Raw genomic sequence first — 26,235 nt, forward strand, 5'->3', positions numbered from 1 at the left:
CTTTCCCCTAAATAATCATCTTATCTTCTCCCAGTGTGCACCCCTGAGCAGATTTTCTCCTGCTCCTTCTTACTTTCCCTCTCTGTGCTCCTATTGTGTGAAATAGCCGCATCCTTTAAACATGTGCAGGCATTCTCCATACTGCAGATCCATGTTGTGAAAGAAGCAGGAGAGATATGCACTGCTTCTCAATCCTGGGTAATGAAACAGGACCCTAAAGCAAAAGATACTACAGTCTCATGTCTTATGCAGAGAGCTGTATTATGTCTTACTTTACTTCTTTGGGGTGATGGTTTTGTTCTTCCTTTCCATGTCAGTTCCTTTTTCCTTGAAACTAAGTGCCAGAGCTGGGAGGAGAAAAAGAAGAGGAAATAAAAGCCCTTTGCTCTGTGGTGCTGATAGCCAAGGTGAGCTTTTATGAACGGCTGCTTAACAAGCCATGTGAACTTCATGCACATTCTGCTTCTTTGAGAAATCTGAACCATGGACCCAGCAGGAACTTGATTTGTGGTACCTTGTACCAAAATTATGTGTATTTCTGTGTTCATTCCACTATGGTTATACTAAAAATGATATAGTATGTGCTGGTTTATTCTTTCTGGTCTCTGCAAAGAGCTGCTACCAGCACCGACAGTCATTCTATAAGACTTATCAGGAGTCATGTGCTGAACTTCACTTGAGAAATTACTCGTAAGTGCTGTGACCCCGCAGTGCTGGTGACGTAAGCCTGCCTGCATTCATCAGGGCTTTGCTGGTTTATATTTCTTTGCTGTGCCTGTTGTAGTAGATGAACTGTGCCTCAGACTGTTTGTCAGTGCAGAGGCCAACATGATGGTGCTCATACAGTTAAACTTTCTTACCTTTCAGAGGAGGGTGGTCATATCCAAATTCACCATTGGAAACATCCAAACAAACCCCTAGACTTTGCTAGGTCCTGGACTTCTATTTCATAGAATATTACTTAACTTGGGCCATACCAAAGGTGGGCCACAGACATCACCAAAGGACTGGGAAGCCTGGCAGGAAGGCTGAGAGAACTGGGTTTGCTCAGCCTTGAAAAAAGAAGGCTTAGGGAAGACCTTATTGCCATGTTCCAGTACTTAAAGGGTGGCTACAAAGAAGATGGAGACTCCCTTTTCACAAGGAGTCACATGGAAAAGAGGGGGTAATGTGTGCAAGTTAATCCTGGGGAGATTCCAACTGGACATCAGAAAAAAATTTTGACCATGGTAACAGTCAGACATTGCAATAATATCCCCAGGGAAATGGTGGATTCTCCAACAGTGGACACTGTAAAGACTCAGCTTGCCAGGATGCTGCGCCATCTCACCTAAACGATGTTCCTACCTAGAAGGGTTGGACCAGATGATTCTTGAAGTCCCTTCCAACCTGGCATTCTATGATTCCAGAGAGTGTTTCAGTAATTTGATAGTATAGATAATCAATTACTAGTGCTTGGGAAAACAGAGATGATGCTGTAAGGAGCATTTAGCTACCCCTGGACTGTGCTATGAGAGTGGTCCAGCCTGCCTAGAATCTGAATCACCTCATCATCCAGATTAAGGGCATGGTCTGAACTCAGCAGATTAGTAAAGGGTGGCTACAAAGAAGATGGAGACTCCCTTTTCACAAGGAGTCACATGGAAAAGAGGGGGTAATGTGTGCAAGTTAATCCTGGGGAGATTCCAACTGGACATCAGAAAAAAATTTTGACCATGGTAACAGTCAGACATTGCAATAATATCCCCAGGGAAATGGTGGATTCTCCAACAGTGGACACTGTAAAGACTCAGCTTGCCAGGATGCTGCGCCATCTCACCTAAACGATGTTCCTACCTAGAAGGGTTGGACCAGATGATTCTTGAAGTCCCTTCCAACCTGGCATTCTATGATTCCAGAGAGTGTTTCAGTAATTTGATAGTATAGATAATCAATTACTAGTGCTTGGGAAAACAGAGATGATGCTGTAAGGAGCATTTAGCTACCCCTGGACTGTGCTATGAGAGTGGTCCAGCCTGCCTAGAATCTGAATCACCTCATCATCCAGATTAAGGGCATGGTCTGAACTCAGCAGATTAGTTGTAATCCATCTGTATTTCCTTCCTGGATTTCTTTCCTAAGGATGCCAGCAAGGGTGAGGGAAGGCACATCTCATCTCAAAATGCAGTCAGATTTTAGAAAAATTCCTAGGTAGCACCTGTACCTTTTAAACAGATCTGACCTATGTGCTTCACTTGCATTCCAGTATTTTAAAGCAGACATTTACAAATGTGTTTCTTTGAGCTGACCATCCCCATGAGAATTGTGTGGTGTTGCAGAGAATGCTGATTCAGTGATCATCACGTATTCAAGGAAAAAAAATAATGCAAGCATTCTGTTGGGATACTATTAGGTTGCCTGGAAGAGATGGGGGAGATTCACTACTTTTGCTCTCAGAAGAGCAGAGCAATGTTGAATAAAGCTACTGTGTCAGTGAGGCTCTAGATTAGAATTGATTTCTGTGGGAATAATGAAGCGTATTAATATTGGCATGTGAGGTTTTTTTATTACTTCCTAATCATCTGACTTGATATCTGTTTAGTGTTGATGGTAGCGTAGATTATGAGAGGCTTGTATCCAAAATGCCATGGATACACTGAAGTGCTGAGGCTCTTCTGATGCTTAAGCTATTATTTTACTCCTTGTCCACCAGCACCATTGATGCTTCTGAGGAAGACCTTGAGTATATCAGAGGTCGCTGGTAGCTAGGGTGGAAGGGCATAAGAGGCATTCTTTTGATCATGCCAGCCAGGTAGGATTGGATGCAGGACAGCCCCTGATTATGGAGCTGATGTTGCAGGAGAAGCACTTGTTTTTATGGACCTTCTTGGAGGAGTGAAAAATGCTGGGGAGAGAAGGGCAAGAACGTTTGCTAACAGGTCCCATAATCTACTTGGGAAGAAGGGTGACCTAGCCCTTGCTTTGGAGCAAGAGAAAAGTGAGTTCATATGCTACGAGACTTACAGGGGACTTAGGCTGCTCCAGCATCTACTGGAAGAGTGACATGGTTCAGCGCAAGTAATCCAGGAGATTTTTGGAATGTGTCAAAAATAACTTCCTGACACAAGTGTTCTATGAGACAACTAAGGGAAGCAGTCTGCTATATCTGAGACTCACAAATAGGTTTGTGACCAGTTTGGAACTGGTCATTTCTTCAGTGAAGGCTGATGGCAGCTTCAGGAGCATTAGCCGTGAAATGGTGGAGTTTAAGAACGGGAGAGACATGAAGATGCCAGCACACACTACTACGCAGACATCTCATTCTTGGCACATGACTGTTACGTGTTACCTACAGGTCATGCCATGGCCACACCAAGGAAGTAATGTTCCCATGCATCCATCCTGACTGCTGACTGGGTGAAAGTGCACCCATGTTGGCTCAAATCACTGATAAGTTGGAGTCCTGCTGTCTGTGGTCAAGTTCAGGGTACAGCACAGAGCTTGCTTCACCCTGGGTTTGGAAACAAGCATGCAGGCTACGGAAATTCTGCACAGTACTTCAACTTACTGGCCGCTCCGTCTCTAGGGACTTTGGAGGCTCTTCCCTAAAGTTTGCCTTTCTGTGCTGGACATAGCCAGCATCCTGCACTAGGCATTAGATAGGTTGCCCTGTCAGATATTTCTTATGTGACCTTAGATAACATTTCAGCCATCTCCGCTTTCATCTACGGATAGTTACTTCCTGATGTTACTTTGCATGCTAGTCTCCAGGAAGAGTTGTTCACATGTTTATGTTGGTTTTGGGTCACTACCATCACTAATCTCCAGGCAAACCTTGTTTATTTCCTTCTACCAATCACGCTTAATTCCTCTTGGTTACCGCTAACAGCTTTAAATATTGCTGTGTACACATTTGTCTCTGGTGCAAGGGAGGGCTGGGTGGATTTACATAAGGCAGAAGGCACCTTTAGCAAGTTTGCAGATGAGGTTAGATAGGCTAAGAGATAAAGCAGCTGTTCAGAAGGACCTCAACAAGCTGGAGAAATGAGTTGGCAGAAACCTTATGAAGCCAGGGCAAATAGGAGCCTTGCATCTGGAACAACATAGCCTGGTGCAACACTCTGGGCTGGAGGGCAGCTGGGTGAGAAACACCCTGGGAAAAGGTGGAAAGAATATCTTAAGTCCATAGAAAAGAATGAGATGCCAGGCATCTTACTGCTGTCTCAGCTACATTCCAGGAGGTAGAAAAGGTGAACCCAGATTCTGAACAGCGACCAGAGAACAGGCAGTGAACTGAACTTGCAGCGAAGGAAATTCTGACTAGATATTTTTGCAAAAAAACAAATGTTCTATGAGGTTTCTCAAACATTGGAATAGGTTGCATCCCATAATTCAAGAGATTCAAAACTAATCAAGGTCATGACAAAGTTGGCCCTGCTTTGAGGTGTGGGGCTAGAGGTGGAGCAGAGCTCAACTCTCTTCCAACCTAAATTATTCAGTGAGTTAAAGTTTCTTTATGACTGTTAAATTTCTGATAATTCTATCTGAAAAGATGTAATGGAAGCTCAATGGTTGTGAATTCCTTGTGTCCAATAAGCAAGCTCTGCACGTGAAGCTGATGTCTTTTAAGAGAGCTTGGTCTTGTTCTTGAAAAACTGGCAAGCTCCAGCTTGTGCTGCTGTAACTAAATAAAACTGCCTTCTTACATGGTTCACACCACTTTGGATTAATTATATGGCTATTATCCTAATGGAGCAGCCAGAGTAGGTAATTGAAGACATCTTGAAATAAATTAGATGAACAGTAGCAGAAGCAGCTTTGTGCTTTAAAGCTCAGAGCAAAACCATTTTAAAAATCCAACTGTAAAACTCTCCCAAATAAAATTAAATTTACGGTATATTTTTATTGACCAAACTGTATTTTAGGGAAGGTTAGAAGAAAAAAAGGTAAATCCTGTTGCAGCCAAAAATTTATTTATTTCTTAGAAGGAGTCTGCTGTATTCTTACTTGATTTTTGTTGAATTTAAGGAATCCATGTTATTATTTTTTTTTAACTGAGCACTTAAATGGCTGAAGTATTTTTAGGAAAAATCATCAGTTCATATCTCTAAAAATCCATGCTGCAGAGCTTCAGATTTGTATCACAGTGTTGGTGCCTTCGCAGATTTTTGTAGCACCAAAGTTCCTTTCAAAATGGAAATATTTTTTTAATTTAGTCAATTCTTACAACAGTGTTTCTGGTTACCATGTTTGGTAAAAAAAATTGATAAATTGTTTTTTGTTATTTCAAGAAGCACAGATCTGCAGCTCCTGATTTAATAAAAGCTGGAAATATGCAGAAAACTGTGTATCAGATGTGCTTTAATATCATTAAATCATGAATGGATTGCAGGAGATGTAGGAGTTGCTGCCAATTTCATTAGAATGCTATAGTTTAAACTGTAGTTTTAAACTATTAATTTAAAGTATTGCTATGTTTTAATTTTCATTTCCTCTAGATACTGCATTCTTTTAGAACTTAAACCCAAGAGAGAGTAAAATATTAATTGTACTCCTGTCTCTCTCCCTGTTTATTTTGACCACAACCAAAGAGGATATTTCACAGCTGGTAATTTGGCTAAATTGTGTGTAATTGAATATCAAGGTCAGCTCATGCCCTGCTTCTCTGTGTGTTCTCCTCTCTCTTTCATTTTTGTGGACATCAGAAATAAGCAGTAATGGCTTGAGATTTAGAGTAGTGGTGGCTTGTAGTACAGCATCACAGATTCACTGGGTTTTATTTTGCAGTTGCTGGCTTTAATAATGAAGGGGAATAATACCATGATGAGGTTTAAAGGTTTTAAATCCCTCATTTGTCTCATTTTCACAGACACAAGCAACTTCTTAAACATATTCTTGCTGACTGAATTTATAGTTCTTTGTTATAATACTTTTGGCCCTTGAGAATAATTAATCAAATCTGAAATGAATGTGCTTAATTTTGGTGAGCAAGAGTGATGCAAAATACATAATTAGCCACTTTGTTGAAGTGTGCATATTGTAATTCAGTGATTAATTTTCTGGTCAGTGAATCACAACCTTATGTCTCTTTTTCATATTTAAACACTTCAGATTATGATAGTTGTTGTATTTAAAGCCATTCTAGGTGTAAAGATCTAATTTATGGTTAGCTTTTTAATAACTGTCTCTGCTTTATCATTTTCTACAAGGAAAATATTTATTAATCTCTCTTGAAATGATAAGTTTATTATTTATGACCTATTTTAGTTACAAGCTAAACAGAATTGTATGCAGCATGGTATTCTTAAGCTCATGGAATGTAACACGACAAAAGGTTTGATTTAGTTTGTAAAAACTGTAATTGTTGGCAACATAGTACTCCATTTTACAAATTTACAATTCTTTATCTAGAACAGACATCAGTTATAGATGGGATGCTTCTAAATTTTTAAGATACTTTGAAAAGGTCTCACTTTAAAGCAATAAATTGTAGGAAAATAAAACATTCCTTGGATATTACTATTTTGGAAACATTTATTTTAAACCTAGTCATTGCTTTGAGCCTTTTATTAATTTATCATCTACCAGCCTCAAGTATCATTGATCTTAATTTTTACATATGATTCAAGCATTGAAAATCATATCACTATAACCTGTGAGCAGATTTGGCATAAGAAGAAAAATACAATTAATAGGCATTTTCATTTTTATATCCTATCTAAACTTCTTTGTCTGTACGAAAATATTATTGCATTACAGTCTAATGTGCCAAAATCACTGCTAAATAATCAGGAATTTCCACACTTCAGATGCATTGCATATTGTCTGTTTGAACTTTTCAGTGTAGAAAAATGATTGTATGAAGTGTTTTGAGTCTCTTATTCTCCAAGGGAGATGAATTATTAGGCAGAGGGCAGGAGGGAATACGTTACTTGCATCACTTTGTGTGGTTCCATAATACACCACTTCGGCGATCCTCCTCATGGATTTACAAACATGACGTTGTCTCTGCTGTGTATAAATAGTACACTCATGCATAATGTTGCTTCAAATGTTTGTTCAAAATAGAAGGGGCTTTTTCCCTTTTTTTTTTTTTTTTTTTTTTTTTTTTTACATTAGCTGAGACAAATATGTAGCAAATAAGGGTTGAATCCATTTTTACTTTATGCAATAATATCAAAAGTTCATTGTTCCTCCCAGCTGAGACTGAAAACATGGCTAGTTTGGTCTTTGTAATACTTGGCTCTTAAATCAAAATTCAGAGGAAACAGGATCTGACTGTGAGTCAGTATGCAGAACAAATTAAGTATAGGAGCCATGAAGAAACAGTCTTTTTTTCTTTCAGCCCAAAGTCTTCATCATTGCTGAGAACGAGTGTCATATTTTGCAATACTAGGATAGGAGTGCCTGTGATCTGTTTTGATCAGGATTAAATTGCTGATGTTATTTCCTTGGTTTAGTTCTAGTTTCTGCTGTATTTTCTATAGGTGTTTTTAAACTAAGACACTTTCTTGCAAATTATTTTCATTGCACCTTATGTCATATTTAAAATGAGGTCACTCATTCTCACCTTTCTTATCCTTTTGGAAGTAGTTACTGACTTGGGTGTTTTTATGATGTTGAAATAATCTCCAAATTCTGTTTCTTTCTGAAGAGCCTGACTTCATAGAACCTGAAGAATTGTTTGGTGTAGGTAATGGACTCAGGGTCACCTACTCATGGAAGGGCTGACTTACACATGGATGCCAAATCCCAGATGACTTCAGCAGTGATATGCAGTACTAGTGAAATGTATTTTCTTACATGGGATATAATGCACATTTCTACCTCTCATTCCAATAATAAATTAAATTCATAATTTGAGCCAATATTGTGGAAACAAATAATTTGCCATATGCAGAATCTCAGTGTCACCTGATTGTGCTTTTCAGTCCTGCATAATGCTTTTTTCTCCTGTAATTATCTAATTGTCTTTCTAGCCTACCAGGAAAATATTCCTTCAGCTTGATGTCTTTAACTTGTGGGTTTGTTCAGTAGTTTAGAGTGTGTCGGTAAAAGATTGGACCAGATGATCCTTGAGGTCCCTTCCAACCTGGCATTCTATGATTCTATGTAATGGGTGTTTGTCATTAATACTGTCAATATCAAAACACCTAATTATGGCTATGCCGCTGTACTGAAAAAAAATTGTTACAATCCAAGTCAATTCTGAATTTCAGTTGCTGAAAGCAGGATTGGGAAGCAGTCTTCTAAGCCTCAATCAAGAAAGAGGCACTTCCCTTGTCTTTTGTTAAGCCAAAGAAGTGTGCTCCCAGTGTTCAGCAATAGCTCAGACTTGAGAAAAACGCTCCTTAGCAACAGGAGTTCATGAAATATAAGAGCTATTGAAATGCAGCTTAAAATTAGAGAAGTAGCATCTGCTAGATTTACCTACAAGCTGCCAGAAGTGTGTCTGTGCTGTTACTGTGCATCTAGTTATTTGTAGGCTTCTGGGAAATACGTTGCTCTAAGGTGAGCAGAAGCAATTATACCTTTACTTAAGATTGCCCTTCTCTAGGTCTTTGTCTGTAAAGTTCAAACTCAGAGAATCTTTTTTATTTTAATTTGGAGAGAAGGCTTTAGTGGTCACTTCTTTTTCCAACCCCATGTAAATACTCGTATGGTCTGATCACTCCTAGTCTGGCACACAGTTCCCGTCTGGCAAATGTCAGCCACAGAACACGTTCTAAAAAGTCACAGCCACATATCTTTGGAGGAAAAGACTACCCTCTACAAGACACAGCTAAAAATTTAGAAATAGGGTAAAACAATAGGAGTAATATTTTGTTCACTAATGTTTTGTATAGGTTTGTGATTGGGCGAGAAAAACCAGGACAAGTGAGCGAGGTTGCACAGCTGATCAGCCAAACCCTAGAGCAAGAACGGCGCCAGAGAGAGCTGCTGGAGCAGCACTATGCACAGTATGATGCAGATGATGATGAGGTAAGAGACTCTCTAATGTGTCACTCTTCAGTGTTTTTTAATGTTCTGTTTTGTATTCCTAAATCCTGCTTTTTAACTGTCACTCAGAGGCCAACTCCTGGCCTTCTCCATTACATCTACCAATGATTTTTACAGATTTTGATGATGAATCTTATTTGAAGAACAAAGTTACTGAAAAGCTTTTCAGCATGGATTTAGAATATTTATTTTGTTCTAGAAGGGCAAATACGAAATTAGTCAATGTTTCTGTGATCATTGCTCTTTCTCTGGAAGTATATGCTTTGTCTGAAATAAGGGAATGAAGTTGGTTGGCTTCTGCACTGAAAGTGTATTTTTTTATGAAAACTGGTAAATGTCACCTTCTGACTTTTACAAGGTTGAGGAAAATTGAGGATGTTTTTAATTCAGAACATTAAGAAATTTACTGAAAATTCCATGTAAGACCCCTTCCACACACTGCTTCTTGTACGGTGTGAACAGATATTCCACAGGATGAAGAATAAATCTGCTTTGTCTGAAGCATGTACTGATGTTTGCAATTAGTGCCCAGTGTCCCAATACAAAGGTTTTGAAACTATCAACTTTATGCAGTAGATTTTCCATAATTTCTTTCTGTTCTCTTAAAATTCCTAATATGCCTGAATACCAAGATTCTTGGATAAATTAAGGAGACAGCTTTTTTCAGAGGCTGTTGTCTGTGTACTCCCTAAATTAGGTGCTGGGTAAAAGGCAGTTGCTGTAACCAACCGTCCACATAGCCCAACCATATCAGCTTTAGTTCACATTATCATGATCAATTTTTGAAATACCAGAATCCATGTATTAGTGTGGTTTTGTCCCAGGCCAGATTTTTTCTTTTATTTGCAGAAGGAGGCAATAGAGAAGGAGACATTGACAGTTTATGCTGTGCATTTATTTCAGTTTAGGTTTAGGTACAGAGACAAAGCTTCTAAACAGTGAAGAAGGGAAAAAAGTACCCTTGAGATAAAGTCAGGATACACTCAGATTTTGAAGCACACTGTTAAACTAGCAATAGGTTAGAACAATGAGAAGTGTCCTAGAATATTAAGTAAAAATCCTCTCTAGCCTCAGTGGTACTTTCACTCACTTTAATTTCCACTGATATTAAAAATAAAAATATTCTAATATGTTTTAGAATTAATCTGGTAATAGGTGCATATTTAACTCATATAAATAGAAGTTGTGCTTGCCGGTATTGGGGATGCAAATGTGTGTGTGCCTGTGCAAGACCATGATTGCTAGAAAATTCATATCCTCTCTGTTGTCAGACTATTGAAACACCTCTAACTTCTGTTTAGTCTAGAACTAAAATTCAAGATCTTGGTTAATTTCTTGAAAGAGCTCCATAATTTCCTCCAAAACAAGAGACCATTTCCTTTAGCCTTGAACAAGAGACTTCTCACAGCTCATCGCAGTATGCTGTAGACAACAGAGTTTGAAGACCCATGCTATCATTTTGTGATAAACATAGTCCTGTAACTTCTACATTGATGGGAGAGGTGTATCTTAAATGTGTGGTGTTCAAATCCTTCTCACTGTGTACTCACATGAAGAAGGATGTGTGGCTGAAGGCAGACCTGTGTGAGTAATGGAAGCATTACACCTTTTACCTAGAGGACCCATCCACCTGCAAAAAATACCAGCAGTGTTTGTTGCCTGCCTTAATGCACCACACAGATGTCATAACTCAAGATCTGGCAATAAAGAAGACATTAAAACCAGATAGATCGATACTGATCCTGCTGGTACCTCAACCTTCAGTAGGGATTGTCACTGTGTTGATGCTGACAGTGACACTTCTGCACTGATGGCCATGCAAGTGTTTCTCAGCGCAATAATGAAAGAGGACAGCGGTGAGTAGGTGTCAGATACTTTTTGTGATGTGTCTTGTTGTCCTTATACAATTACAAACTTTGTGGTTACAAACTCTTAAGCCCTGTTCACCTCGTAAGTTTTTAACACAGAAAACAGTAAACGCACAAATAATTTTCTATTGGTAGTACCTTTGGATGTTTGAAATCAAAGCAGGACAAGTAATGAACAGAGTTAGAGGCATCTTTTCTTATCTCAGCACTACATGGAGGATGATGACCACCTCTCTGACCGTGTTGTGTGCTTTTTGGCCATCAGCTTAGGGAGTGCAAAGGGGACTTGAACACAGCAGGTGAGGATAGAAAGAAGAAGAAAGGAAAATACATCTACCAGGGGAGATCCAGAGTTTCACATGAAGATCTCTTTTGCACAGAGAAGGAATTAGACTTCAGAACAAATGCAGTACTTCTGTTCTCAAACCCATTGAGATCACTGAATATCATACCCATTTACTTCATGATGCCAAATATATATATTTGGGAGGACGGTAGTAAACTTTATTCTAAGAATAGACAGCTGGAGTTTAGTTACTAAAGTATGCAATGAGGCAGGTTCCCTTTCTTAATTTACATACTTACCAGAAGTAAATTTTATTGGGAACCTGCAGCAATCCTGAATTTTGAAATACTTTTTTTTTGGTCTCCTGACTATTCCATCCAAGTAAACTTGTGTAACTTGAACCATTGCCAGGCAATTGATGCAGTGGAAGGTGTGATCTAATGCACATTAGACACAGTTCAGAGACATTTTTGGTGACCACAAGCACTTCTGCTCTATTTACTATCAAACATGAGCATTCCTACTTCTGGCTCACCGTATTCTGTCAGGGCAAATGTGGCTGGGTTTATGTCACTAAATGCCAGACACCACTGCCAGCCTTGCCTCCTTAGACTCTGGTAAGCAGGTTATCTTTTGAGCAAGAAAATGTCAATATACAGTGTCTGAATGAATATCAACAGATATACAAGAAACCCTACCTTTCGAGTCCATTTCCTGAAAGTTATAGTCATTGTGACTGGAGGGAATTCAGAAATATTTGGATTCCCGAAGGATTTTCTTGCTGAGGTGGCACAATTATACAGGAGTAGCTCAGTCTCAGAGCTGTCAAACCATCCTATTAATTTTCATACAGTTCTTAAAATACGGTAACATTGATCTACAGCTACAATGCTGCATAAATAAACAAGAAAGTTGTCTTTATTCAGCCCTCTGTTGAGTCTGTCAAATTCTGAGCCTGAGAGACTTTACCACAATGACACCACTAACATCTCAGGTTTCCGGAGCAGGAAATTGATTATCTGTGTTTGAGTCCTGAAGTCACTGCACATGACTCTGCTTGGTAAAGCTGGTCAAATTACAAGAAAAGAATGCATGCCAGGCATGTGCAAGTCCTGGTGTTTCATCTGTGCCGCCAACTGGCTGGATTTCCTCTGTTTTGAAATTTAGGATAGAGTTCATCATAGCCCAAACAGCATCTAACTGTTTTGTAAGGATACGAGTTCCTTAAAATAGCAGCATTACTGAGACAGTTTTGACCTCTGTCTGCCAGTGTGCACTGGTCTTTACTCAGATGCTAAATTAGAGAGACACTTGTTAGCCTCCTGTAGCTTTTCATTCCATTGCCTTGCAGGAATGTTACATGGCAGTTATTTGTTGGGGAAAATTCACAGTAATACACAGTGTTTCCAAAAGATACATCATTTACTACATAAGGAATCCTGAAAGAAACATCATTTACTATATAAATGCCCTGAATCCCTGCACTTCAAAATCTGCAGTTATCATGGGCTGCAGGTTGCCACAGGGTTGCATCATTCTTTCAGATGCACTTCATTTAAGTCTTTATGGATGTAAGAACATTGTGCAGAACTGACAAAAAATAAAAAACAAAACGGGGCTGCCCACAGCGAGGTCCATGCAAGACAAGCAGGATAAATGTGCAACACAATGTGTGCTCACAATTTCTTGTCAAGCTTCCACAAGCCAAGCAGGGCCAGTAGGATTAGCGATTTCTCAAGTCCTGTTTACCATAGGCAGTGGTGGCATTTCCCAGTGAGCCTATGCTAACTACAATAAAGCTGGGAGAGTGTATTGTTTCAGGTGCTGCCTCTAGATAGCCTGCTGGCAAGTTTACTAATCTCCAGTTTTTCTAGCTTTATAAAATTTCACATCCTTTTGATTTGTTGTACATATAGATAAAGAAAACAAAGCTTGAAAGCCTGTCCTTGTATTTTATACTTAGTGTGTTAAGCACAACTTGAATCTGTGTCCTTGACTGAAACCTCTTGACTTCACTGTGCTAATACCATCTTCTGTGGACATTTTAGTGAAATTCTGCCATTTCTTGGAGTTTAGATTTGAGCATGATACTATCTTCTTCATGTTCTACAGTGAGGCATAAGTCACATAAAGCAGATGACCTGGTCCCCTGAAAGTTGTGTATGGTGTTGCAGGTTGTGAAATCAGTAACATATTGCAGAATTCTGTTCACTCTGTGGCTATAGACAAGTAGTTTTATGCAAGTAATGTTTTAATGTATTCTAATACATTAAAGCAACTCACCTAGTGGGGGGTGTCCCTGCCCAAAAGGGGGGGTTGGAACTAGATAATCTTTAAGGTTAATTTTCATTTATCAGGAAATTCTGAGAGCAAAGCAACGTTAGAGCAATACAAGAAAATCATAATACACACAAAAAGAAAAATGCTGCAGTGTGCTTGAATGTCTTAACACCCAAAGAATACATTTGTTAGACAAGATTTTTCAGAGAATATGGGTTTTTCCAGCATTATTAATTTGAAGTACTTCTGTAAAAGCAATGATTGATACTATACCATTATTTTTCTTTGCTTTTTGGAAAGAATTAGATACAAACTATGAAAAAAAATATAAGTAAGAGGTGAATTTGAGTTATTTTTATAATTCTTCAACTAGCATTCCCTGACTGCGGGAGAGTTTCAGGACAAACAAAAAATTTAGCTCGATGCAGGCTTTGTTATGGTGATTTGGGGTGTCTTCTATCCTCATTGGTGCTGCTGCTCCTTCTATATGCTTGGGACTGTTAGGCCTGTTTCAAGAATGTACAGGGAAACAATGTAACACATTTTCCCTTTTAAAGTGGAAAGTTGCAGTTCATCTTTATAAAGATAATTTTGTGCTATTAGCTGTGACAGCATATAGAAAAAATGAATGGCTAATATCAGACGCTTTTGCTGTGCATGTGATAAACTTAAGCCCTACATGCTACTTAAGTGAGAAATAGGTCTTTTGCCTGGAGGAATTTTGCTCACCAGTACAGACTGCAGAGTCCAAGATTTGCCTTCAAGAGCATGTACGTTTTCATTACCTATTGGGTACAAAAACATTACTATTGTTGTCAGCTAAGAAAACAAAATACATTGCAAGGAACCTCAGGCAGTTACTGTAACTGTTACCTTACAAGGTAATTGTTTGGAAATAAGATAGCTTTTGACTATGCCTTGCTGCTTCTTGTAAAGCACTGAATTTCCCATTCTAGTTTGGTGGCACAGGGTCTGAACAACCTTGTAGTAGTTTCATGTGAAACAAAAGTCAGCAGAGAGAATTTTTTCAGGGAAAGTATGTTTCACATTGTTTACCACATAGATTACATGGGTTTCTTTGAACCTGTAATTTGTGTTTCGTTTGGTTCTAAGATCGGATCCGTTTCTTTTGAAAACAAAAGCAAAAATCCCATTTATTTTGGTGTTTTGTGTGTTTGTGTCAACCTGCTGTCTTGTTTACCTGAGTGAAATGCAGTGCTTTGCTTTGATGACTACGTTTTGCATTAATTGAAGCAAAAAATACTGTGCCCATCAACACTTACTAGGTGCAATTTGAATCAAGATTTTCCTTTGTTTTCATTTCAAGCTGCCTGATAGCCCTCTTCAAACACTGGCTCCTGAAGCCAGTAAAGTATTGCCTGCTCTTGAATTTTTCCCTAGTATAACTTAGTCCTTCGTATGTGTTTATTTTTCTTTTTGTATTAAGTACTTCTTTTTAGAAATAACTCTTTGGAGGAATGAGTTTTAACTGAACTAATTTGTTTTTCTCTTTTACCAAAATTGGTTAATATAATTACGATGTTGCATTAAATTAATCTGTTCCTTTAAAATGCACATGTAGCTGAGCCAGATCTGTTTTTTTTATGTAAACTGGTCATCAGTTTGCTAGTTAACAATCCTGTTTCTGCCTCCTTTCCTTTTTCTTTTCTTCTCTCTACACATTTCAGAGATTGTCTTGCCATTGCTGATGAACCTGCCAACATTTTTTTTTCATGTAGAAATAATAGTTATGTATCACCTTAGAGATTGTTCAGGTATAATGAGTGCAAAATCAACAGTGGATAGATTATGTTAGTATATTGTCCCAACAATAATTTATTTTCATCAGAATCTTGCTGAGATTTTAGAGCTAATTGTTCCACTTCTCACCACCCTGATGGTGTGTAAAGGTGGTGTTCCCAGCTCCTGGAAAAAGCCAATAGAGTTAGCAGCCTGATTTTCTGTTTAGATAGTAACTGCACATAGCCATGGGGAGTAAAATAAAATCAGAAATTACTGCAAGTGTAGCATAAAAAATATTTTATATGTACCTGTGAGATCTAGACGTACAGACTTGTGAATTTATTTTCAGGTGTTGTTTTGTTTTTCTGTAATGCTAACATGCCTGAAAACTCCAGTGAGATGGTTTGTGTGTCTCCTGGTTTGAGCCAGGATGAAGCCACTTTTCTATTTACTGACAGTGTGTCCTTTACTTCTGTTTTAAATAAGGAGAAAAGAAACAAAACTGAAAGTTAACTTCTGTTGTTGAAGACTGCTGTATTCTTAGTGTATAGAAAATATGTAAAATAAATGGTTACTGTTTATTTCACTGGAGAATATCTAAGTATTTTAGAGAGACAGGGGTAGCTCTCCTAACAAGTACCTAGCATTTCAAGTATGGATGGATTGTGCATGTTGGTTACTTACCTTCTTTTTGAGATTTCTTTTATAATCAAAAGATTTTATCAAATCTTTCTATGCTTTCTGTGTGTTTTGGCTTTCTTTGGTTTTTAAAACTTAAGTGGTTTTAAAAAAGGAGAATATAGATTCTTCATGATCTTTAAAGGTTTCTTCCAACCCAGACCATTCTATGATTCTGTGTGCTGTTTATCTAAGAAATGGTAATGGTTCATTACAAGTATGTCACCCTGTTGTTGGATGGATACATACATCTTTTCTGCCTGTGCATACTCGTTCACCTAGATTTAATGTTTATCCATGCACTGCATTTTAATTGAGAGAGATTTACATAAGCCTAAATAACATGTGGGTAGGAAGTTAAGATTCAGACTGTTGTTTGGACATCTGAGTTCTTACCTGTTGTTCTGAGAAGTTTTTCTGACAAAAAAAAAATGACACTAATAGATAATCCTAGCACTCCTGGGAGTATACATCTGATAATAATGTTACATGCCTTCATCTCTGGAACAAAATCTTGAGCAGTTCTGCCAAAATGTTGGTGGTATCACTGTATTAACATGAGAAGGACTGCACCCCTTTCTCCTCCCTTCCTTTTCCATGTATTTTTTGAGTCCCAAGCTTTATAAATCCAGATGTGGCCCTGAGAGGGGTGTTTGCAGTTTAATATATTTGCATAGCCATTTGCATAGCCTGCAGGCTATTCAGGATCCATATGCTTCCAGAGGCTTCCAGAGGAAGCCCTGCTTGTGCCAAGTAGTCCCCAGCTACCTCAGGCATGGGTAGAGATGAGCACAGGTGTTATGTGCTAAATGAGATGTTTCTTTTTCCTGCTGCTTTCTCTGTGGGTTTGACTTTTCTATTGTTAATTTGTTTAAGAAAAAAACAGTGGATTTTCAAATTCAGCTTGTAGTATCACTGGAGAATTAGTGCCTTCAGATGGCTTACAAAAGGCTCATAAAGGTCTTGTCAGTTCTATTCTGATTTTGTTTCTGTTTGGAAAAGATTTTATGTTAAATTTGAGATTAATTTGGAGAGGTCTTCCTATGGAAAAGAAGGCCTCATTTGGAAAGGGGTGAAAAACATTGAACTATATAGCCAATAGTCCTTAAGCACTAAGTTTTTAATTACTGTTCACTCTCTCAATGTTCTGAAATGCTATGGTGGAGTTGTGTTTGTTGGGGTTTTTTTGTCTGGTCAAATTCATAAGTACTGGGAATATTGCTATAGAGAAATATGACCTGTTTTGGATGCAGTGTGCTGTATTTGCACAGTAGCTTAGTTACTCTTGTAACAGTGTCTGCTTAATAAGAGGATAACTGGAATTTCTTAAATGCTGTAAAATTAAGACAGGGGAATATGCTACAGATGAAGAAGATGAAGACATGGGACCTGTCCTTCCAGGAGGTGACATGGCTATTGAAGTGTTTGATCTCCCTGAAAATGATGACATGTTCTCTCCCAGTGATGTGGACACCAGCAAGCTTGCTCACAAATTCAAAGAGGTAAGTTAGAGATCAGAAAATATTCCTGAAATATCTCACTGGAATTAGATTTCATAGTTATTGCATTGCTTATTGCTTGTTTTTTTCTTGAATACTTCAGTTGATTTCTAGCTGTTTGAATACTTGGTATTGTTGAATGGCACAATAGGTTCTGCTTAGAATAAGTGGAACTTTTCTCTGGAGTTGTTTAACCATCAGCTTTCGGGTGACTTGCATTGATGGAAGGGAATGTATAATTTAAGTTTTCAGCACAGATGTTATTCTGCTTCAGCACTAAGTTTTCATTTTTCTGACCAGGAAGACAAAGTGTTTGTTAATTAACTATTAGCATGTTGCTTTTTCTTCTCTTTTTCTTTTATTTTCCTTTTTTTTTTTTTTTCTTCTTTTTTTGGCAAGATTCCAATGCAAAATTATTAGGACAACCAAACAGCAAATGCTAAATTTCAGTGAAAAGGGACATGTGGATCTCTTCCTACACCATTACACAGTGACTTTTCATTGTACTGCATTGTCATATGTTTGGCCATGTGTATAGAAAGAGCTGTACTGGGGAAGCAGGCACATTTCAAGCTGGTGTTTTACCAGACCTCTGTGATTGTAGAGTTTAGGTAGCATACGCTGGTTCTAAATGAGGCTTGAATCAGTGATACTTGTTTTGGTCATTGAGTTCATGTAACTTAATTTACCAAAGTACTGAGAAACATTTCCTCTGTATTTTAGGTTATGCTTTTGATCTGGTTTATTTATTAAACTTACTGAATTCTGATTTAAATAAATACATGAAACAATTGCAATTATCTAAGCCCACAGGAATGGGCTGAGTGATGAGAACATTTTTCTTTTTAAATGCAGTGAAGATGGAAGGGGTGAAAGTAGCGAGAACCTCAGGAGATTTGAGCAGCAGAGCCCTTCTGGGCCCAGAATGGAGTTTTAAAATTGAAAGGCTTGCTTTTTTATCCTTCTTCCCCTGTCCTCTCCCCTCCCCCTCTTTCCACTCAAACCAGATATTTTATTCTCTAAAAATACCTATTTTTATTACTCTCTAGTGAGAGTAACATATGGAAAGTAATCAGTCACTGAGCAACTTGTCTTTCCCTTTTCTGCTGGTATTCTTTTCATCCTTTGGAGGCCTACTGTTACTGTTCAGTGTTTCCTACACATTTTTTTAATTTACTTAAATGATCATTTCCTCACACCATATTTTAAGTTCTTGGCTGTCATGCAAATCAGTATAGTTTTCTAATCTCTAATACTTTCTGATTCTCTAATATTTGGCATTATTGATAGTGATACTTTCTCAAGGTGGTGCCAGTGTACCAAGGCCATACAATGCACAGATGCAGTGATGGACAAGACACTGACCTTTGAATAAATGACCTGTAAACTATGCTTGAGTACAATTAGTTTCCATCAACTTGGGCTATTGCCATACTTGAGTGTGTCCAAGCTGATTTTTAAGCTATTTGCAGACCTGTCTGATTTAGTGGCCTCAAAACGCTGGTGCAGAGCAGATCAAGGACTTTGAGATCATCCAGTTGAACTGTAGGTTAGAGCCTAAGAAGGAAACATCAAATGCTCCTGCATGAGAATGGGGTCTTTTTCACTGAACCACGCAGTTCCTGCTGTTAGGAGCATGCCACTTTTGTTTCACTGGTTGTTTTTAACAGTACACAGCTGCATTCTGTTGGCTGTTGCTGAGTGAGTACAAGTATTTTTCTTGGTATTTGCCCTGAATTCTTTGAACACTAGAGGACTTGTTCACGATCACACTGCACAAGCCCACACAGTGTTTTCTGGGATTGTTTTTAAAGAATAACTGTTCTTTCTTGTTTCTTACAGAGATTAATGAAAGTATTAGACAAGTGGGCTGGGCATAATCTTTAACCATAACAGTTTGACCTAATTAGTTGAATTCAGTTTTTGCAATGAAAAATGTGCTTACATACTTTGAGAGCACTCTTACTTGAAATGCCTTGCTTTTGGAAAGAAAGTCAGATGAGAGATGGGCATTCCTGGTGAATCACTGTACTTCTGCAAGTCTTGTTTTCCTGGGTATAAAAAAAAAAAGAAAATGATTTTCCTTAACTGCTTTAAAAGAAGGAGCTAGAAGTTTTACTTTAGCTGTGATGATTGAAGAGAGACAGGATTTGTAGGGAGAAGGGGCATCTAATGTAAGAATTAGGTATTATATTTCACATCATTAAAAAATACATGAAATATTTTTTTATGTTGTCATTATTATTTGTAATAAATATAATTGTATAGAAATTTTCAAGGAGATTATTAGATTCCATTGGGTACTTTCTTTCCCACTATACTCTGGATATTTAACATCTACTAGCTTTTCATCCCATTCTACCATTTGCAGTCTTAGATAAAATCAAGCTATATTTTTGTATATCTTATTTTAAAGATATAAACATTTTAGTTTAGATATAAAGATTTTAGTTTTGAGGACAATCATCTTTTCTAGACATCTTTGCAAAGGCAATATGCCAAAAAATTACTCAAAATGTCTTTTGTTAAAATGAAGCCTTCAGAGTTTTATATTGACTTAGAAAAGATAAAAATAAAAAATAGTATCTGCCAAGGATCCATCTGGCATTATATGGGACATGGAGTAAGGTGTTTCTGTTTTCCTATTAGAAAACTTGCTTTAAAACTTGTACCTGGGGAGACCAGTTTCCTTGCCAAACAATTGACCTTGCCTGTTTTTCAGTCTAACCCATAAATGTATGTATGAATGTATGTATTTCTAACCCATAAATGTTAGTGTTTCTCATCTATTCTGCAAGCATAATTAGTTCTATCAAAAAAGAAAGAAAAAAAAAAAATGATGTCCAGCTACACATTGGCCTGTTTGACAGGGAAGTGTCTTTTCTTCTGCCTCAGTGGGATCTGCTGTACCATGCACTGATTCAATGATCTGACTGGGTGCTCAGTATTCTTTCTTTTTTTTTTTTTTTTTTAACTTAATAGGAGAGTATAAAAATAACTGTTGAAACCATCTGTACCTGAGCAGATTGTCATTTATGCAACAATTTGAAGGGGGTTTACATGCATTAATAAGCTGTTTAAATGCTGCTTACTGGTTTGTGGGGTTTTCAGAAGAGATGGGAATGGACTATAAGCAGGTAGCCTAAGGCTTTGAGACCTGGACTTTTTATTTCATTATAAACTCTACAAAGGGCAAAGTCTGCTCATCCATCCTTCCCCTGATTTTATCTCTCAAAAGCAATGAGGCAGCAGAACTAAGCAAAGGCCAGGGCGCTTTATAAACACCATAACATTTTGAGATGGTTCTTTCATAATTTTTCACTACTAACAGAACTGGAATTACGAGAAAAAACAGTTCTCAGTCTCTGAAAATTGCAAATCAGAGGTTGAACTGAGTAAGCTTAAAAATTCCATGTAACCTCCTGCTAATGCTAATCAAAGTATCTCCTTAGTTTCCTCTACTATGTGTAATTGGGAAAAGGTATATTTCCTTCTCAGCTTCTGGTCTACTGGTTGGAGTAGCATCTCTTGCTGTTAACACCAGTTCCAGGGCTGCTGAGTGGCCTGTTCACAGCTGCACTGGCATCTCTCCATGCTGGACTAGCAGCCCTGCTCTCATGTGGCCCTTGCTCAGGACCTCTGAGTGATCCATGGGTTAGCTCTGTGCTCAGGGAGGGCCACTGCATGTTCCACCTGCTCGTGTACCTGGTGTAGAACCACACTTGACAAGTATCTGTAAGCTGTTCTACTCAGTGACTGGTTTAATTTGAAATGAGATCTTGCATCTGCTTTCACTGAGCTCTTGAAGGTTCATTACACTTCTCAGTGCAAAGTCAAAAAGTGCAAAACATAAGTAACATCCTGGGGACAAGAAGTGATTACAGTCTCCTCTGGAGACAGTAACCAAGAAATGAGCCATGGAAAGGAGATTCTTCAACTGTTCCTCAGGTAGAACTAGATGCATCAGAATCTCCTTTGTTTCTTCCAGCTTAAATTCAGTAATTCTCCATCAGAAAGGACTGTGTTTATTCACTAGATCAGTTAAGGCTGATGTGCAAACCAAACTGCATCTGAGAGTGTGCAGTTCCTGTGCCAGAAGAAGTGCATTGAAGAGGTTCGATGAAAAAGGAATTTCAAAAGTAGCTTGGTATTTCACTTGTACTTGCTAGCTCTGAGATAGCTCCTGTTATTGTGAAGATTACTCCTTTCCTCCAGAACTTCTCGATTTAATTATTTGTACATTTTTTTACTAACAGTTCAGTATTCATTAATGTAGTCGTTACTTCACCAGAGATGATCATCTCTGGTTCAGTACAACTCCCTTGTGTACTCCATTAGCTCAACATAAACTATTCCTGAAGGCTCTTGTTAGTCTTGTAAGAGAATTAACCCATGTAAAATATGCTTTTCTGTAGCTCTTCCTGGTATTCATAAATAATGGACAAAGGCTTTGTCTCCACTGCAGTGCCAGCTCAGGCTGTAATTCAGATATTGCCCTTGCCCTCAACCCAAAACCCCCAAGTCACTGATTCAGATTAAACAGTGCTTTATGTTTAAAGTTTTGAGACCTGTCAGAAGTTGGCACATGCTGCCTGCTTTGAATAACACAGAAGCAGAGTTTCAGGTGCAGACCAGTACTGAGTGCATGTGTGTGATCATTCCCATTTGGAGTAAGGTCATGCTGTTGATGCTACGATTCCACTCATACTTCAGAGGGAGCCTGCAAAACGCAGACCTTTGGGGTGAAACTGAGGATGTTTCAGGGTGTTGCCTAATACATTCAAAGAGCTAATGAGTATTCACTCCACAGGATGAGATTAATGTAGGTTAGTCCAAAAGAAATTCCCCCAGGAAGTGGGCAGGTGGATGCCAGGTCCTTGGCACTGACCCTTTCACTGTGCAGATGCCCTGTCCCTGGGGCACCCTGCTGGTGATGTAACCGCAGCCTTTAGCCCCCTGCCTGGCCTCCTAATCTCCCTGCCATCGTTTTTGTGCTTGAATGCTGCTTCCTGTTTTTTACAGCTTCCCCTTGTAACTGCTCTCAATTGAGATTAGCTAGCTTGAGCAGCATAACTCTAGCTAATAGTGAAGCAGGATAGCATCAGTTTACCTTTTTTTCATCAAATAATTGTGTGGAATCTGGCCTCATGGTTTTTCTGACTTCTTGTGTTGTTAAATCACTTATTTCCGTATTTGTTTTTTTTGTAATGTGCCTGCTTCAATCAATGCAGTGGGACTTTCTGACAGCACTAGCATGTATATCACGTTCATATCAGAGGAGAGCAAAGCCCAGCAGGATAACATCTTTTTTTTTTTTTTTTGGTCTCAGCATAAGACATTTGGTTTTGCTAAACAGATTGGATGTTCTGATTTGAAATTATGAGTGGTTAGATGGCATCCTATCTTTAATTAGGTTGCACAGACTGAGTCATTTTGCAAGCTAGACATTTTAATTTACAATCTACTGCACTGCAGCACTCTTCAAGGCCTTCTGCTATGTAATAAGGTATTCAACTTGCAGCACAGGCTTTAAAAATACTGGAGTACTCTCTGTGACTTCACTTGTTTATTTTATATTTTCCATTTTAGTTGCAAATCAAACATGCAGTTACAGAAGCTGAAATTCAGAAGCTGAAGACAAAGGTAAGAATCAATGTATGGTTAATACATGCTGGGTTTTTCCTCTCATGCAAAATCAGATCTGAAGACATATATCTGGATGTGGGTGGAGAAGTCAACGTCCTTATTAGAGACTGATTAGGAAGCACAGTGGCTCAGCTAAATCTTGTCTCGGTGTATATTCTCTATTCAAAGTTTCAAGTAAAATCTTAAGTGCTGCTGTTAAGAGAAACTGCCAACTTGAGTAGCTTCTGTTAAACATACATTTTAAGGGGTATAATAATTGCTAAATGGCAGGTTTCTAGTTTTACAATTCTAATGCATTTTTTTGGCTGTTTAAATTCTATTTTGATTGAATATTCAAATCTAGGTTAGTAAGGATTTATTTGCAAGTGATGGTAAAATATCTTGGGCATGTTATTTCCTTTTTTTGGCATTATTTGTTAAGAAATTCATTTATTTATAGGTACTTAATAAAAATTACTTTTTTATATACAGAAGAAAAAGAGCTGTTTCATCTTGCTGCAGTTCCTTTTGAACGATATTCTAGAAAGGAAAAAGCTTACCAGTTTAACAGAAAACATCATCTCACAATCGGTAGCTATTTGTTAGATCGAATTTGCTATTGCAATAAAAAGAAATTGGATTTTTTGTAGGAGGATAACCTTTATGGGACCTCAACTCGTAATCCATTTGCTGAGTAATATTAGCTTTTATAATGACATCTCTTTGAGTTTGAATACATTATAAAGCAAATAAAAAGACAAAGAGAAAATTGTACTTCAGTAAAATATTTTGGTTGTTATTTCTTTCTAGCAACTGTTTGCACAACTGTTATGCTCAAAATTGGTGTATTTTGCATATTATTTATCAAATCTGCATTGATTATTGTTAAAAAAAATTCAAGGTGAATCTGTTTTCTTTAACGACAGTTTCTGGTTTAGTTCAGAAAGTCAGAAATCTTTGCCCCATTGACTTCATAGCAGTGATGTGTGGGTGTAAACATTCATCCGTGCAAATCCATTTGCAAGATTAAGGTTAATGTTCCCTTTTTTGTTGGAGTTCTTTACCTAGTGTTTTGAAGAGATCTCAAGAAAATGTGGCAAGTTTAGGAATATTGTTAATAAAACTGCAAACAAGTTATTTTCTTTCTGTGTGCGTCATCTTTGATGCCAGCAGAACTGCCTAGAGCAAATGAAATAGTCTTGATAAGTAAACAAGGATGTTAAGGCATTTTTTGTTTTGCATAAATTCTGTGAGCTAAAATATGCAAGCTGCTGGACCAACCCTGCCTTTACCCAGCACCAAACATTCAGAACTAGAACTAGGTCCTGCTAGGAAGTGAGAAGCCTAGCAAAAAAAATAGCAAATGAGCGAAGGTTTATAATAAACTCCACAGTAAAATTTGAACTTCTATAAAGCCACTTGGAAAAAGTCATTGGACTTCATTGGTGCCAAATAGTGGAACTCACAGTGGAACTGTGATGGAGCAGTGAAGCAGTGCTGATGTGATTGGCAGAATTAGCACCTGAAATCTTCAAGTGAGGGCATATTTTTCTTTTCATATCAGCTCCTTACAACTCAGTGACCAAGTTTAACGAAAACAAGCGTAAAATACAACAGGTTTTCTTTATCCTAGTAGTAGTTCTAGTGTAGTTTCATTATTGGATGCAAACTCTGCTTGGTTAAATGAAAAAAGGTTCTAGGTTATGACCCGATGTTACATTTTGTGTTATACTTAAGCCTCTTTTGTTTGGCTTTCTAGATTAACATTATTACATGAAAACAGACATCGTTAGAATTCAATAGAATTTGTAATTTGGGTAAAAAAAAGCAGATAGCTAGATTAGATGCAATTGGGTTTTTCCCTATTGTTTTCTAAATTGCTCTTAAATGAAATATAGAACCTGGAAATCAGATTCCCTCTAAAATAAGAGTTCTCATTATATAAAAGTGTGTGAATGTTCTGTTACACCCGGGTCAGATGCAGAGAGCAAAATGCAACCCCAGTGCTGATTGCTGCAGTTTGCCTGAACATCCCCTGCAATATACATTTTTAAAGCCTGTTAGTATATCCTAGAGATCCCAGAGGCTGCTCTGCCTACACAGAGCAAAGCTTCTATTTCATTTTATGAGGAAGAATAATGTACATATCAGCTTGTGTTCCTTGTCTTTGAATGCTCTTTTCACTGCTAGCATATTACTTTTATAGCTATTCATTCACTGAATTTCACTATTTATGTTGTTTGAATTCATCCTAAATGATTAGGCTGCACTTTGCACGTGTTTACTGACTGGCATCTCCACCCTTCCTCAGCTGCAGGCTGCTGAGAACGAGAAGGTGAGGTGGGAATTGGAGAAGACCCAACTCCAGCAGAACATTGAGGAGAATAAGGAAAGGATGATGAAATTAGAGAGTTACTGGATTGAGGCCCAAACCCTGTGTCACACGGTGAATGAGCACCTCAAGGAGACGCAAAGCCAGTATCAGGCTCTGGAGAAGAAATATAACAAGGCAAAGAAATTAATCAAGGATTTTCAGCAAAAGTAAGCAGCTACGCCAGGCTCAGCAAATGACTTAGTGGCCAGATAGGAAACATATATGTGATGTATTTTGAAATATGAAACCCACTATTAAACACCTGTAAGGTAAACATTGTTTTTTCTCTTTTTTTTTTTTTTCCTTTTTTTTTTCTGTGTGTGTGAAAAACACAGGCTCTTTATTATGGAAAAATGTTAGTGGTACTCAAGTATTAGTTCAGTATTGTTGAATAGTAATACTATAACTAAATGAATACTTAGTATGTAGTATTCCAGATTGGAATGTTTCAGAATCACTAGATAACTCAATGTGATTGCAAATAATCAGGAGTAATCACAGTAAAGCATTTGATTAGCAAGATTTGCAGCAATTTATATTGGTATTGTGTCAGCTGGATTCACTCTTGCTGTCTACTAATGTAACATCAGAAAGAAAATTGTTTTGTTACTTTTTACATTTTATTTTTCTTCTTCTTGTAGATGCCAAGAATGTTTGAGCTGAGTTGAGCTAACTGATGATTTCGTGTCCCCCCCTGTTTCATGTGGTCCCCTCTCCCCGATGGCTAGCAAGAATAAAAACATCTTATATTTCTATAACAGCTTCCATTTCCCCAGATTTCTTTTATTGCAGCAACCTTTTCATTTTCTGCTGAAATATACTCATTAAAAGAAGAAAACTCAAAACATAACAACATATGCAATATAAAGTAACAGCTGGGAATGCAGAAGTGAATATCCTGTC

The 26,235-nt window shown here is 37.9% G+C and overlaps 1 protein-coding gene across 3 annotated transcripts in view; it reads left to right on the top strand.

Annotated features, from left to right (window-relative positions):
* PPP1R9A (protein phosphatase 1, regulatory subunit 9A) overlaps nt 1-26,235 on the top strand; it is a 134,118-nt gene that overhangs the window by 87,021 nt on the left and 20,862 nt on the right. For all 3 annotated transcript variants that reach the window (XM_009994912.1, XM_009994913.1, XM_009994914.1), the window contains exons 5-8: nt 8,826-8,961; nt 17,181-17,336; nt 22,923-22,976; nt 25,270-25,499. In XM_009994912.1, coding sequence (XP_009993214.1) covers nt 8,826-8,961; nt 17,181-17,336; nt 22,923-22,976; nt 25,270-25,499 — 576 coding nt within the window. The remainder of the gene's footprint in view (nt 1-8,825; nt 8,962-17,180; nt 17,337-22,922; nt 22,977-25,269; nt 25,500-26,235) is intronic.

Source organism: Chaetura pelagica, unplaced genomic scaffold (genome assembly GCF_000747805.2).
Source record: "Chaetura pelagica isolate M959 unplaced genomic scaffold, ChaPel_1.0 scaffold12, whole genome shotgun sequence".
In the NCBI taxonomy this organism is placed as follows: Eukaryota; Metazoa; Chordata; class Aves; order Apodiformes; family Apodidae; genus Chaetura; species Chaetura pelagica.